This window comes from Triticum aestivum, chromosome 2B, assembly GCF_018294505.1.
Source record: "Triticum aestivum cultivar Chinese Spring chromosome 2B, IWGSC CS RefSeq v2.1, whole genome shotgun sequence".
In the NCBI taxonomy this organism is placed as follows: domain Eukaryota; kingdom Viridiplantae; phylum Streptophyta; class Magnoliopsida; order Poales; family Poaceae; genus Triticum; species Triticum aestivum.
In genome coordinates this window covers 611,393,192-611,406,782 of record NC_057798.1, presented here as the reverse complement: position 1 = coordinate 611,406,782, position 13,591 = coordinate 611,393,192, and the positions used below count along the sequence as shown (strand labels likewise).

Genomic DNA, 13,591 nt, shown 5'->3' with positions numbered 1-13,591 from the left:
CGCACAAACTAACCTCGATTTTACACTGTATAAGGCAGACACAAAGAGCATGTCTGAGCTACAGGTTTCAGAAGATGGTGCCAGGCAGACACAAAGAGCATGTCTGAGCTACAGGTTTCAGAAGATGGTGTGATGGCACGATGACCAAGGAAAACATTGAGACAAGTAGATAACATACTTGTACGCCCACGTAGGATATTCCGCTGGGAACGTGTAGGGTACCAGTTGCACCAAATTGGCACCTGACAGGAAAGGACCGCTGAGCTAGGGTGAGTCGCACAGAGCACCGCTCCGCATTCTTCCAAGAACTCCTCTCTGCCAGTGTTTACAATTTCAGCGAGATCTGCAAATATCAGTTCTGGGAATATCTGATTCGCAGGTCAGATAACATCTCTTTGACCATTGCAGATCGTGGTAGCCTTCAGCACAAATTCAGCAGTTTCGAAAACCAGAACTTCCAATCAGAGTATGCAATTTTCCAACCACCAAATTTTAAATTGAACAAATTTAGAACTATCAACCCAACAGTACCCAACTTTCAAATGAAAAATACCAGAATCAAACCCAGAAAATCTGACATTCAAGAGGGGAGCACCAACTTTCATCCAGCAACTTCAAATTTTCAACAGTGAGAAACGAGTTGGCAGTATCAGGCAGCAGCACCAAGCCATCCATTGTGGTTTGGTGGGACAGAACACTGCATTTGGTTAGCATTTGATGACATACGGTGTACAACTTCGCGTCCCGGATGGACATGATTTTAGTAGTGACTTGGCAGCGATGTCTTTATGGTAGGTTCAACAAATTTCACCAAAGAGCAGAGTCCCATAACCAATCTGTCCTGTCGCCCAGTTAGTGGTGATCTTGTTGCAATTGCTAGGAGGGCAACAGGGAGGCCCCGGTAAGGTCAGGAGTCAGGACATCTAATACCAGGTACGGCATCACTATGCCTGGATGCCCGCACTTTGGATGCACCGTCAATGGCAGGAGGCCAGAGGGCAGGCAAGGACCTTCATTGTCCAAGTAAACCCACAATATTGCCAGAGTTTTCAAGTCATGTAACTTAACCTTTTCACTGAAAATTCTGAAATGAATTTCCAATATTCTAACTTCCCAACCGAGCATTCCATTTTCAAGTATAAATGCTCCATAAATTAATCAATAACACAGCTCCAATCTCTTTAGTGAAAGGAATATACAAGAACTGCTGATCTTAACAATATGTATCTCTGAATGGAGAAGCCTCCCCCCTACGTTCTGCTTCTTCTTTCTGCTTGCAAATGCAAGCAAAGAGACCTCACAACTAGCACACAATCACACTCACTAACTTTTGTCACGAAGGGATGCAAAAGGTGAACTAGTTCCGGAAATTGCAAGATAAATGGATGCACCTCTTTTCACATTGTCATGTCAGAAGTAGAAGCAGCCCACATCCTTGGTGATTTTCAAAGAGTGATACTCATTGTAGTTCAGATACCCCCAGAAGCGAGAAAGACCAAGCTCCTCATACTTTGAAGACTTCGAATGCAAAATATACAAATCTTTGATGTTACTCTCAAACCTCGTTTTAATTGCGTCCACCTGTGCAGGAAGATAGATGCTCTCAAATTTCATATTATTATGTTACCAGAAAGGACATGTATATAATTAGCAGCTGCTACATAGTGCTAGGTAAGATTTGGAGGAAATGGAAACCATCAATAGTACTGCAGCAAGTAAAGTGCATGACAACAGATATTTAGCAGATCTCAGCAACTACTGATAGAACGCACCAACAAATCTATTACTGACGGTGTAATACAGGGTGGCCGCTCGGTGGGGAGCCCGGCAGCAGGCCCGTCTTGGGGCCCACGACCTGGGAGCCCGGAGAGGCGGCAAAAAGACCACCTTGGCGAGCAAGTCAAGGTGGCAGCGGCTTAGATCAGATCGATCTCCTGTAAAACCCTAGCCCCTGTCATCTATGTAAGGTAGGGGTTGGGGGTAGCAAGGCCCATTTACATCCGTAGAACCATACTCTCGCTAGACTCATACTTCAACCCTCATTGTAATCCTCGCACGATGTATCCCACCATGAATACAAAAACAAAGCAGGACGTAGAGTATTAGGCCAACTCCAACCGTCAACCCCAAACGGACACCTGTTTAGTCCGGATTTTGTCCGTTTGGGTAGGGCAATGAGGCAGCGTCCAGCCGTTTTCCTGGATGCGTTGGCCGTGCTCCCAACACGCGGTCGCATCTGGTCCGGCACGGCCAGCTGGAGCCCCTATATGCACATTTTAACTATGCACATTGTAAAAATAGTCTCACAACCAAATAAATCAAACATTGCAAATAGTCTTACAAACAAATAGTTCCACATCGGGAAAAAACACAATCAAATAGTTTTATAACCCAATCGAAATAGTTTTAACTCCGCCTATGTCTTTTATGCATAGCCGGTCCCAAGCCCGGGTAAAGGAGGAGGGTTGTGATAGGCTTGGCGAGCCAACGTAAAAACTAGCCAGTCCCATGGGTATGAAATCCATTTGAGCGAGAGTAGTACTAGGATGGGTGACCTCCTGGGAAGTCCTTGTGAAAGGGTTTCATATATAAGGGTTGTGATAGGCTCGGCGAGCCAACGTAAAAACTAGCCAGTCTTGGGTATGAAACCCATTTGTGCGAGAGTAGTACTAGGATGGGTGACCTCCTGGGAAGTCCTCGTGAAAGGGTTTCATATCTAGCCTACCCCAACTTGTTTGAGACAAAAGGCTTAGAAGAAGAAGAAGAAGAAGAAGAAGAAGAAGGAAAGAAAATGAACCGATGCATCTATTGGTTGCCAATGTGATTCCACATGTGCTCAACCAAGTCATCTTGGAGCTGCATGTGAGTATGCCAACCACACATTTCACGATGGAATTGGGCAAACTGTTCAAACGTTGCCGGTTCTTGGTGCTTAGGCTCAACATTTACACCCTGAAAATCAAACCCTTGATTGTAGATGATGTCATCACGCTCATCCTCCACGATCACACAAGCAATCATCATCTCCCAAAGCTTCTCGGTGCTCCATGTCAGTGCATGGTTTCAAACGATACCCCATCAAGATTGAAGCACACCAAAAGCACGCTCCACATCCTTCCCAGCACTCTCTTGCATTTGGGCAAATCTCTATCTCTTCTCTCCTTGCGGATTGGGTATTGTCTTCACAAGAGTTGACCACTGAGGATAGATACCATCAGCTAGGTAGCGTCCCTTGTTGTAATGGTGGCCATTGATCTCAAAGTTGACCTTCGGGGAGTAGCCTTCTGCACGCCTTGCGAACACTGGAGAACGCTGAAGCACATTGATATCATTGTGAGAACCAGCCATGCCGAAGAAAGAATGCCATATCCAAAGATTGTGTGAAGCCACTGCTTCTAGTATGACAGTGGCACCTTTCACATGCCCCTTGTACTGCCCTTGCCAAGCAAATGGACAGTTCTTCCACTTTCAGTGCATACAATCTATGCTGCCAAGCATGCCCGGAAAGCCCCTATCGGCATTGATCGCCAACAACTTTCTGTATCGGCGGCAATTGGCTCTCAGGTACTCAGGGCCAAAACACTGCCACCACTGCCTTGTAGAAACTGTACATTGATAGGAGACATGTGGACTCACTCATGCGCACATACTCATCCACAAGATCGCCTGGAATTCCATATGCAAGCATGTGAATAGCCGCAGTGCATTTCTGGTAAGAGGAGAAGCCAATCTTGCTAAGGGCATCCTCTTTGCACTCAAAGTGTGGGTCATATCCGACCACTCCCTCCCGAATAAGATTGAACACATGTCTCCTCATACGGAAGCGGCGGCGGAATTGATGTGGTCTGAAGAGCGCGGTATTCTCAAAGTAACCGGCATAGAGCAGGGCGTGGCCAATCTCCCTATTGTGGTTCAAGGCCGGAGCATGACCCGGGATTGATCCCCTGAACCGAGGTTGTTGCCTAGAAATGTGGTCATTGACGACCAAAGCAGCCGCCACAACCTCTTCGTCATCCAATGAACAAATGAAGTTGTGAAAAAAAATACTCGACCCCACTATCCATGGTACCTTGTGAGCAAAGTGTCGAACACCTTGCCGTCGTGGTGGAGATGCGGCCGGGAAGAGCACCTCGGGCTCCCCTCACAGGCAGCGAGCAAGGTTGGCGATGGCAGCCGGCGGCTATGCAGCGCCTGTCGGAAGGTGTTGGGGTCGATGGGCGTCGCCAGCGGCCGTAGCTTCCCTGGTACCAGATGCGACGACAAAGGGCCACAAACGTTGGCAAAAACTCCTTCGAAACGCGGGCATGGGGTGGCTATGGCGAGGGGTGGTCGTGGTTTGGGCGGCCGGAAAAATGTGTGCCTGCGGCGATGGCGGGGGGAGGGGGGCAGGGGAAGAGAAAAGGAGGTTGTGTCCCCGACGGGTGGGCCAGGTGAGGACAAGGGTGTGCGTCCCGCCCGCCCATGAGCTGTCCATTTCGACGCAAACGCGGCCCAAATTTGGGCCAAGAATGGGTGGAAAGCAGACAAAAAAATGGCGTTTGTTCGTTTGCTCCCGCGCGTTGGGCCGCGATTTCTGTCCGTTTAGACCCCAACACCTTCGGACGGCTAGACCATTTGGGGTCTTGCGTTGGAGTTGGTCTTACTCCCTGGAGGCCCGAACCTGGGTAAACTCTTCGTGCGACCTCCAATCTGGTACTTACAACCATGTTCGCCACCCTACCGAGGGTACCGAGGGGTTTCTGCTCCATCAGTTGCCGCGCGAGGCACGGGCTACGTTGGTCGGAGAACGAACCTATATCGGATCATTATACGTGCCCGAAGACTTCATGTCGGGCCAGACCTTCATCTTCGGCTCCTTCGAGCTCGAGGTTCACAATCAGGGGCTGCTTTATGACGTAACGCCTCACCCCTTCGTCAACTACAACTGTTTCGGGAACATTGAGTCCGTGTTCGACGAACATGGCAATACCACATGCGTCCATGGCCCTTCATCACCACTGGCGAAAAAGGCGGCATCGATCTTGACCTGTCTCGGGGCTGCTGGATCTTCACCAACCCACCAGCCCGCCCAAACAATCAATGTCAACATGATCTTCCAGGCCACAGAAACGCGTCACGCTCAGAAGCTCATCCGACGTGCGGTCTACACGACCGCACCAACCCCGACGGACCTCCTAGAGTGGTCAGGCACCACAATAGCCTCCGGCTCCACCGACCATCCGGCCTACGTTCCCCACCCTGGCAAGTTTGCTTTGGTAGTAAATCCAATCATCAAGGGCTTCGATCTCCCATGGTTTCTGAACTTCTGATGGACGGTGGCAGTAACGTAAATATCATCCTCCCCGACACCCTGGCCAAGATGGGGGTCTTTCCTAGCATAGCTTGTAGCCCTCGCTCACCGGCTTCCACGACTTCGTACCGGGTAGGCCGGTGCGCCCCCTCGGACGGCTCGATCTAGAGGTCGTCTTCGGGGAAGAGAAAAATTACAGATAAGAAATGATCCGGTTTGAGGTCCCACCGTTCCAAACCGGCTACAGCGTGACCCTCGGCAGGATGGCCTATGTAAAGTTTATGGCACTGCCCACCCATGCGTACCTTCAGCTCAAGATGTTGAGGTCCCAATGGCACGATCATAATACATGACAGACCCGAGAGGGCACTCCAAACGGAGGTCGTCAACGTAGAGCTCGCCGAGAAAGCGCTGGCCTTAGCGGAGCTCGAGCACATCAAGAAGTTCGTCGACACATCTACAACAACGCTCCCAACCAAACAAATTTGATGATTATCAGAGAAGACCTCTCAAAAGGAACATAAAGCCGAACTCCTGCAATTCCTCCCGAGCAACTGGGACATCTTTGCTTGGAAACCCGCAGATATGCCCAGGTTTCCCACAAAGATCGCACAACACAGCTTCGACATCCGAAAGGATGCCAGACCAGTCAAACAAGCCCTCCGTCGCTTCGCCACAGAGAAACAGCAAGCCATCGGCAAAGAGATCGCTCAGCTCCTAGCTGCCAAGTTCATCAGAGAAGTCGCGCACCCAGAGAGGCTTGCCTGCGTTGACTACACCAACCTCAACAAATCATGCTCAAAGGACCCATTCCCTTTACCCCGCATCGACCAAGTCATAGACTCAACCGCGGGCTGCAAAGTTTTGTGCTTCCTGGACGCCTACTCTGGCTACCGCCAAATACGCATGAAGGAGTCCAACCAAGAGAAGACCTCCTTCATTGCACCTTTCGGGCCCTTCTCCTATATCACCATGCCCTTCAGGCTCAAGAACGCCGGTGCAACATATCAACGAACCATGTGAAAGTGTCCTCACGACCAGATCAGCGTCAACGTCGAGGCATACGTCGACGATGTAGTCATCAAGTCAAGACATGGCTCCGGCCTTCTCTCCAACCTCAAGCAGACATTCACCAATCTGCATCACTTCAGCATAAAGCACCCTGAAAAATGCGTTTTCAGGGTACCCTCAGGACAACTCGGCTTCATGTCTCTCAACGAGGAATCGAGGCCAAACTGGAGAAGATACAAGCCATCATCAACTTGAAGCCCCTAGAAAAGATCTGGGAAGTCCAGAAGCTCACCAGGTGCGTTGCAGCCTTCAGTCGGTTCATCTCTCAGCTCAGGGAGAAAGCACTTCCGCTTTACCGACTCCTACGAAAGAATGACAAGTTCTACTGGAGCGACAAACCAAAGGCCGCATTCGTCGACCTCAAGCGTCTCCTACAATCCAACCAGCAGCTAGCCTCCCCGTTGCAGTCCGATCCGCTATATATCAGCTGTTACAGTATATGTGGATTGCACTAGACCTTTCCATCAGTTCGGACTTTTGGTTGTGTTGGCTAGTACATGAAGCTTAACATGGTATCGGTGCTAAGGTCTTGAGTTTAAACTGACTTTCGCAATTTATTAAAAATTGCTGGTAGCCCCCCTTTATGTCCACGTAGTGGCCTCTTGAGTCATACTTGAGTTTCGCGCGCCGTCACTCTCTTCCGGTTGCACGTGTTGAGTTGTCATCCCCGTCACACGTGAGAGGGGGTGTTGCAGTATATGTGGATTGCACTAGCCCTTTCCATCAGTTCGGACTTTTGGTTGCGTTGGCCGTTGCAGTTCGATCCGCTACATATAGCAGCCACCACACAGGTAGTCAGTGTAGTTATAGCAGTAGAGACGGCGGGTTCTGCATCCCGTATACTACGTTAGTGAAGTGTTGACACCATGCAAGACCCGCTACCCACATTATCAGATGATCACGTATGGCGTGTTCATGGTGGCCGCAAGCTACGTCACTACTTCCAGGCAAATCCCATCACGGTTGTGAGTCATGCCCCGCAATCGAACATGGTTCTATGACCATCCAAGGATTGGGGCCGGCATCGTGTGCAGTGACAGGATGAACTACGACCTACAGCTACATTTCACCAACTCCAACAACGGGGCAGAATACGAAGCCCTCCTCCACGAGCTTCGCATTTCGGCCTCCATGGGCATCTGTCGCCTCATCTGCCACGGTGACTCCAACCTCATCGCTCAACGGTGATGAAGACATTTGACACCAAAGGCCCAAAGACAGTCGCATATTGTGTTGTCGTCTGTGTACTGGAAGGAAAATTTGATGGCGCCGAACTACACCACGCCAAGCTTACTGACAACGTGGCAGCTGACAACTTGGCACGCATGGGGGCAACCCGAAAACCAGTCCCAGCTGAGGCATTCCTAGAGGTCCTACACAAGCCATTTGTGTGACTATGAGAAATCGCAAAAGAGACTCCGGCCTCCGATGGACCAAAGACCTGGACTCGATCGCTCCTCGCATACTTGATAAACGGGACCTACCCGAAGACAAAAAAGAAGTCTGGTGCATCGTTTGCAGGTCCAAGGCATACACGGTCATCCAAGGAGAGTTGTACAAGTGCAGTGTCACAGGCATCTTCCATCGTTGGGGGCTTGATATGGTCGGGCCCCTCACCACAACCCCAGGCGGTTTCAAGTTGTAGTCACCATCGACAAATTCACAAAGTGGATAGAAGCCAAGCCCGTCACCAGAGCGAAGGCTGACACAGCAATAAAATTCACCTTTGGCATAATCCACAGATTTGGAGTCCCCCACGACATCACCGATAATGGCTCCAATTTCACAGTAGACACATTCAAAGAATTCTGTCGCAATCGAAGGATCCAAATCGATTACTCGGTTTCACATCCACAGTCCAACAAGTCCAACAAGCAGGTGGAGTGCACCAATTGGTTAATCATGCAAGGTCTGAAGCTCCGCCTCATTACCCCTTTGGTCCGAGCAAAGGGAAAATGGGTTGATGAGCTGACCTCCCCGCGGTCCACAGAGATCATGCATTCCTTCTATTAGTCCGGACCCAAGCGCTGATTCGCCCTTGCCGACCTCCTAGTGCCACCAACACGGGGCTGCATCGACATAAGAAAAACGATTTGGTAATCCTTATAAAAAGGGCATAGCCGAGGGAAGACGGAGGCTGAATAACCTCTGGTCGCGTCATGCCCCGATCAAAAACAAAGAGGCCTCAGGCAGTATAACACACTTGATCTCCAAATAAAACTGTTAAATGACAAGAAACTGATTCAGGTATGCATCACACGAATAAGTTTGTCTATGATGGGCATCACCCAGGCCGCAACGGCCACCACATCTTTTTCAGGCTACTCCAAGCCTACATCCAGGTCGCAGTCCGCCGCCACCATCCTGGAGGCCTCCCTCCCTTCCTCAAAGAAGTCGAATAACTGACAATCCTCAGGAATCGAAGTGGCGACGACCTCCGTGGAAACATCGGGGCGATCCACCTTTAGTTGAGCAAGAATGAACCGAGCTCCTTCGAAAGCAGCAAACTCCTGCAGCACAATCAGGCGCTCCGTTCACGAGCTCACTCAGAGGCCGTAGGCGAACGTCCACTCCACTGTGTCCGGGTTCCACATCAACCCCAACACATGGACAAGAGCTCGGGTCATCCGCCGCAACAAAGGTGCCACCACGTTCAACCTCTCTGGTGGGGAGCCCGACAACAAGCCCGTCTCAAGGCCCATGAAGATAGGCGAAGACCTAACCACAGGAGGGACCCTGGGAGCCCGGAGAGGCGGCAAAAGACTACCTTTGCAGGTGGTGGTGGCTTAGATCAGATCGATCTCCTGTAAAACCCTATCCCCTGTCATCTATATAAGGTGGGGGCTGGGGGTAGCAAGGCCCATCTACATCCATAGAACCATACTCTCGGTAGACTCATACTTCATCCCTCATTGTAACCCTCGCACGAGGTATCCCACCATGAATACAAACATCCGGAGGCGCAAACCTAGGTAAACTCTTCGTGCGACCTCTGATCTGGTACTTCCGTCCACGTTCGCCACCCTACCAAGGGTACTGACGGGTTTCTGCTCCATCAATTACCAACTGTTCACAATGTGACAGAATATCCCTTTAGTGTGACCAATCTTCATCTATGGTGTTTGGTTCGGGCACAATAACAGTTTAAGCTCCAAAAAGGAAAAGGAAAAAGGAAAAGGGGAAGCACCCAGTATACTGCCATAACTTTGAGAGGGGTTCTGGCGTTTACAATTAGAATCAAACTCAATGGATTATATCAGGATTTTCCGGATAGTCGACAGGGAGCTAAAGACAGACCTACTCAACCATAGATTATTTGTTCCCAGAACGATGATACATACATCGTTCTTAGGGAGAATAATCAATGATGGTTATCAGATCAGTAAAGATCTTTTATGTGCATGCTGGAGTTGAAAGAATAAACCCAGAAGACACAATGTAGTACTTCCAAACAACTTTGTCCATGTGAAATCTAGAGAATACCTGAGAGAAGTTTATAAGAGAATGCAGATTAAGCTGATTAACTGTTGATTCCGAAAGGTCATTAAGACTCTTAAAACATGACCGGAACTCCAAAGCTTGTTGAAGCATGCTTTTGATTATGGTGGCAACTGGTTTTGTCTCATTGGATAAGAAACATCTGGAAAAAAACACCATGCAGTTAGAAGCAAACGTAATATAACACAAGAAAAAATCCAATATTATAGTCAGTACAGAATTAGCGAAAGAGATGATACTCAGGAAGTATAGACACCAAGTAAATGGGATAAACGAAGTTCTCTTGGCAGCTAAGAGATAATGTCAGAAGTACCAGATTCCCTTGCTTTCTATCCTACTTGGAAGAATTAGATATTCAATTGAACAGCCAAATGTGAGTTTGTGACAGGATAAAACAGTATAGTAGTCTAATAATTATATTTATTATGCTCATTACAATAAATCACACTAGTTCACGGCATGAACCACAATTAAAAAAAAACAGCTGCATAAATTGCCTATATACATGTAGTAAAATGAAAACTAGTTTCATTTTTGGGTAAAGGCCTTACATGTGAAGTGCGTCTGTAACATAACACAAATGGACATACTCGATATCCCGCATATCTTTAACCTACAGAATAGTTGAGATCAGTACACGCGCAGCCACCCAGAAAAGCTCAATCCAAGTAAGATCATTATCTCAAAAGAGGTAATACGTTAATAGATAATAAACTCGTGATGTCTAAAAAAGTATATTTTCATCCTCTTTGAATGTAAGTAACATAACTACTATGCCAACAATATATTATACCTGATGTTTAAGGGAATGTTGAAAACGACGCCATGATATATCAGACAAATTGCAATGGTGGTACTGCTGTAATGTTGATAGAAAATGGTAAACTTGATGTCTAATTAAAAGAAAGGATAGTTATGTCAAGAAACAAACCAATGAAATAAGGACACATAAGTCAATAGTAGAGGAACAAAAGGCATTCACATAGTAGAAGCAACTACACATGAGACCATTGAGATAATTCATTATGCTTCCGCATAAAAATGGAGGATGCTATTTTAGATAATATGGACGTTGGTCTGTGCAATTGCAAATCAATAATTAACCATCCAAAATGACAATATTTTTCTCAGAAGATTAAAAGGTTCAACCCTCCAGAAATGTTTTCAACAGTACATGATGTAACTTGAATTACATCTGACTAATTCTACTTTTTGGAATGTTGTTTGGTATAAACAGGTCAATTGCAGTAGTACAAAAAGATAAAATTAACGATTTTGTTTTGACAAATGTGGCAATTACAAATGTCATATTTATAGCAGGTTTAAGGAACTACTTTCCTGATCATCAACCACAATCTATTTGGCTATGGTTATCTAATACTAGAAAACTACTGAATGAATAACCAAACATGAATGCAACAGTTACTTTTATTATGACTTGGATATGCCAACATGTATTGCAGTTTGAGATATTTTTAGAATAACAAGATTTACCAACAGATCAAACCTTCAAATACTCGAAACAAATCAGACATTATGTTCTTAACACTTCAGTGGAAGTGCCAAACTGTTATGAGGAATATTTTAATGCCACAAAGCTTTGGAAAGGTTTTCTATGTGTGTACCTCACTTTCATCACAGAGTTTAATTCTTTCAACATATCAGGTCTACTGCGGCCAGAGCGACTGATTAACTGTGTCAACTCCTACAATAAATTAGCATATTATAGTCACATAGCAGCAAATAAGTCCCACGTCACCACAATTATGGATATTCACATTTGTTGACAGAAAAATATTCTTGTAACTTCTCTTGAAGAAAATTTAGTAATAATCACTCGACGGTAATTTTGTACTCCCTCCGTCCCGAAAAACATGTCGTGGGCGTAGTTAACTGGTAATTTTGCAAAAAAAAACCTCGTGGTTTGAAAAGCGTTTCAAACAAGTCCCTCCACCCCGTCTTCTTCCTCCGTCCGTCGCCTGCACGTCGCCAGGGGCCAGCGCCGCCCAGCTGCGTGATTCGCCAGGGGCTGGCGAGCCCAGCTGAGCTCCTCCGCCGTCGCCAAGTACATGCTCTCGCCGCCATCGGCAGTTACCTCCTCCACCGCTGCAGCCCAGATCTGCGCCGCCGCGGTACCCTCCCGCTGCGATTACCCGCGGGCGTCGCCGGAATCTCCCACTACGTCTTCCTCGAGGCCGTGCGCGTTCCTCCTCGAGCTCGCCCGCATCCTCCTCAAGCCCGCGCACGTCCTCCTCGTGCTCCCGCGCGTCCTCCTCGAGCTCCGGCGCGTGCGCTGCCGTGATCTCCTACCGGCGTCGCCGGAGGCTGCCTCCACGATCCGGTGGACCAGGAGCACGCGCACGTGATCCTCAATCTCCAGCGCGACCTCGTCGATCTCCCACGCCCGCGCACCCGTGCTGCTCCTTCTCCCCTGCCCACGCACCCGTGCGGCTGCTTCTCCCCTGTCGCCGGTGGTTTCTGCCCGTGCTGCTGCTGCTCCGCTGACCCTGCCCGTACTGCTGCTGCTCCACTGACCCTGCCCATGCTGCTGCTGCTCCACTGAGCTGCCTGTGCTGCTGCTCCTTGACCCTGCCCGTGCTGCTGTTGCTCTACTCTGCACCCTGAAGAAGGTACAGTAAAAATGTGTGATGGTGATGTAAAACTTCAATTGGAGAAAAATAATTCTGCTTATGATGGTGATGTAAAACTGTGTGTGATGGAGCAGAAAAATACTTCTGCTTATGGTGCCCAGTGGATACAAATCTGACTGAAAATGTACATGGACCACAACTTAGTTTCAGTTTTGTTGGTCTACTAGTTACTCCAACAGTAGAAGAGCAGAACATGCTTGCTTCTTCCTCATTTATCTGTCATTAGTACTGAATCACTAAATGAACAATGGGCGTAATTCACTAAATAGTGTCACTTATTTAGTGTTAACACTGATTTAGTAACACTAAACAGAGGAGTATGGCAGCAGCAATTCAGTTAACACTGATTCAGTTAACAGTCAACAGTTTCATTTGAATTACAGTGAACTTTTAAAGTTAACAGTCAACAGTTTTTGATCAAATTTTTAAAGTTAACAGTCAACAGTTTTTGAATTACAGTGAATTACAGTTAACTGTCAACAGTTTCAGTTAACAGTCTTTGATCAAATTTTCATCACACAGAGAAAGGGAGTGAATTAATTTCTGAAGAAATAGACAGAATGCACAAGTTTCAGTTCATAATGAGAACAGAATTATTTGTTCTGTAACTTGATCAAAATAGCACTACATACTTTGACACTACATATTTTCAGGGGTACTAAAAATGCATAATGCTCATATGTTCAGGGGTACCAAATGTTCAGAAGATATCAGTAAATGCACCAAGAGCAACTAGTCATGCTATCTTGACAGCAATTAGCAGGACTATTGCCTTAGATGCTTCTCTACTCTACTCTACTGCTATGCTATGCTACATCACATCACATCAAATCAGGAGTGATTTACAACACTCTGTTTTGCACTCAATCAATTTCTTATCTAAGCTCCCATGCTCATATATAGAGGTCCTAGGAACTCTGTCAGTCCTGTCATTTAAAGTCCAATAATTCTTTTAATTCAGTTAAAATGTTGTTGATTGAGTTAAAAGGCATCTTGTCATTATTGAAAATTCAGTTAAAATGCAGTGTTAAAACTGTAGCTATCTACTCATGACCATATCTAGCAGAAGTGTTGACATTAG

General features: G+C 47.2%; 1 protein-coding gene across 1 annotated transcript in view; it reads right to left on the bottom strand.

Annotated features, from left to right (window-relative positions):
* LOC123039326 (uncharacterized) overlaps positions 1-13,591 on the bottom strand; it is a 200,366-nt gene continuing 186,775 nt past the window's right edge. The window contains exons 12-16 of the mRNA XM_044462536.1: positions 11,485-11,564; positions 10,653-10,752; positions 10,411-10,472; positions 9,845-10,001; positions 1-1,581 (exon numbers count right to left, since the gene is read on the bottom strand). Of these exons, the coding sequence (XP_044318471.1) occupies positions 1,411-1,581; positions 9,845-10,001; positions 10,411-10,472; positions 10,653-10,752; positions 11,485-11,564 (570 nt within the window). The 3' untranslated portion in view covers positions 1-1,410. The remainder of the gene's footprint in view (positions 1,582-9,844; positions 10,002-10,410; positions 10,473-10,652; positions 10,753-11,484; positions 11,565-13,591) is intronic.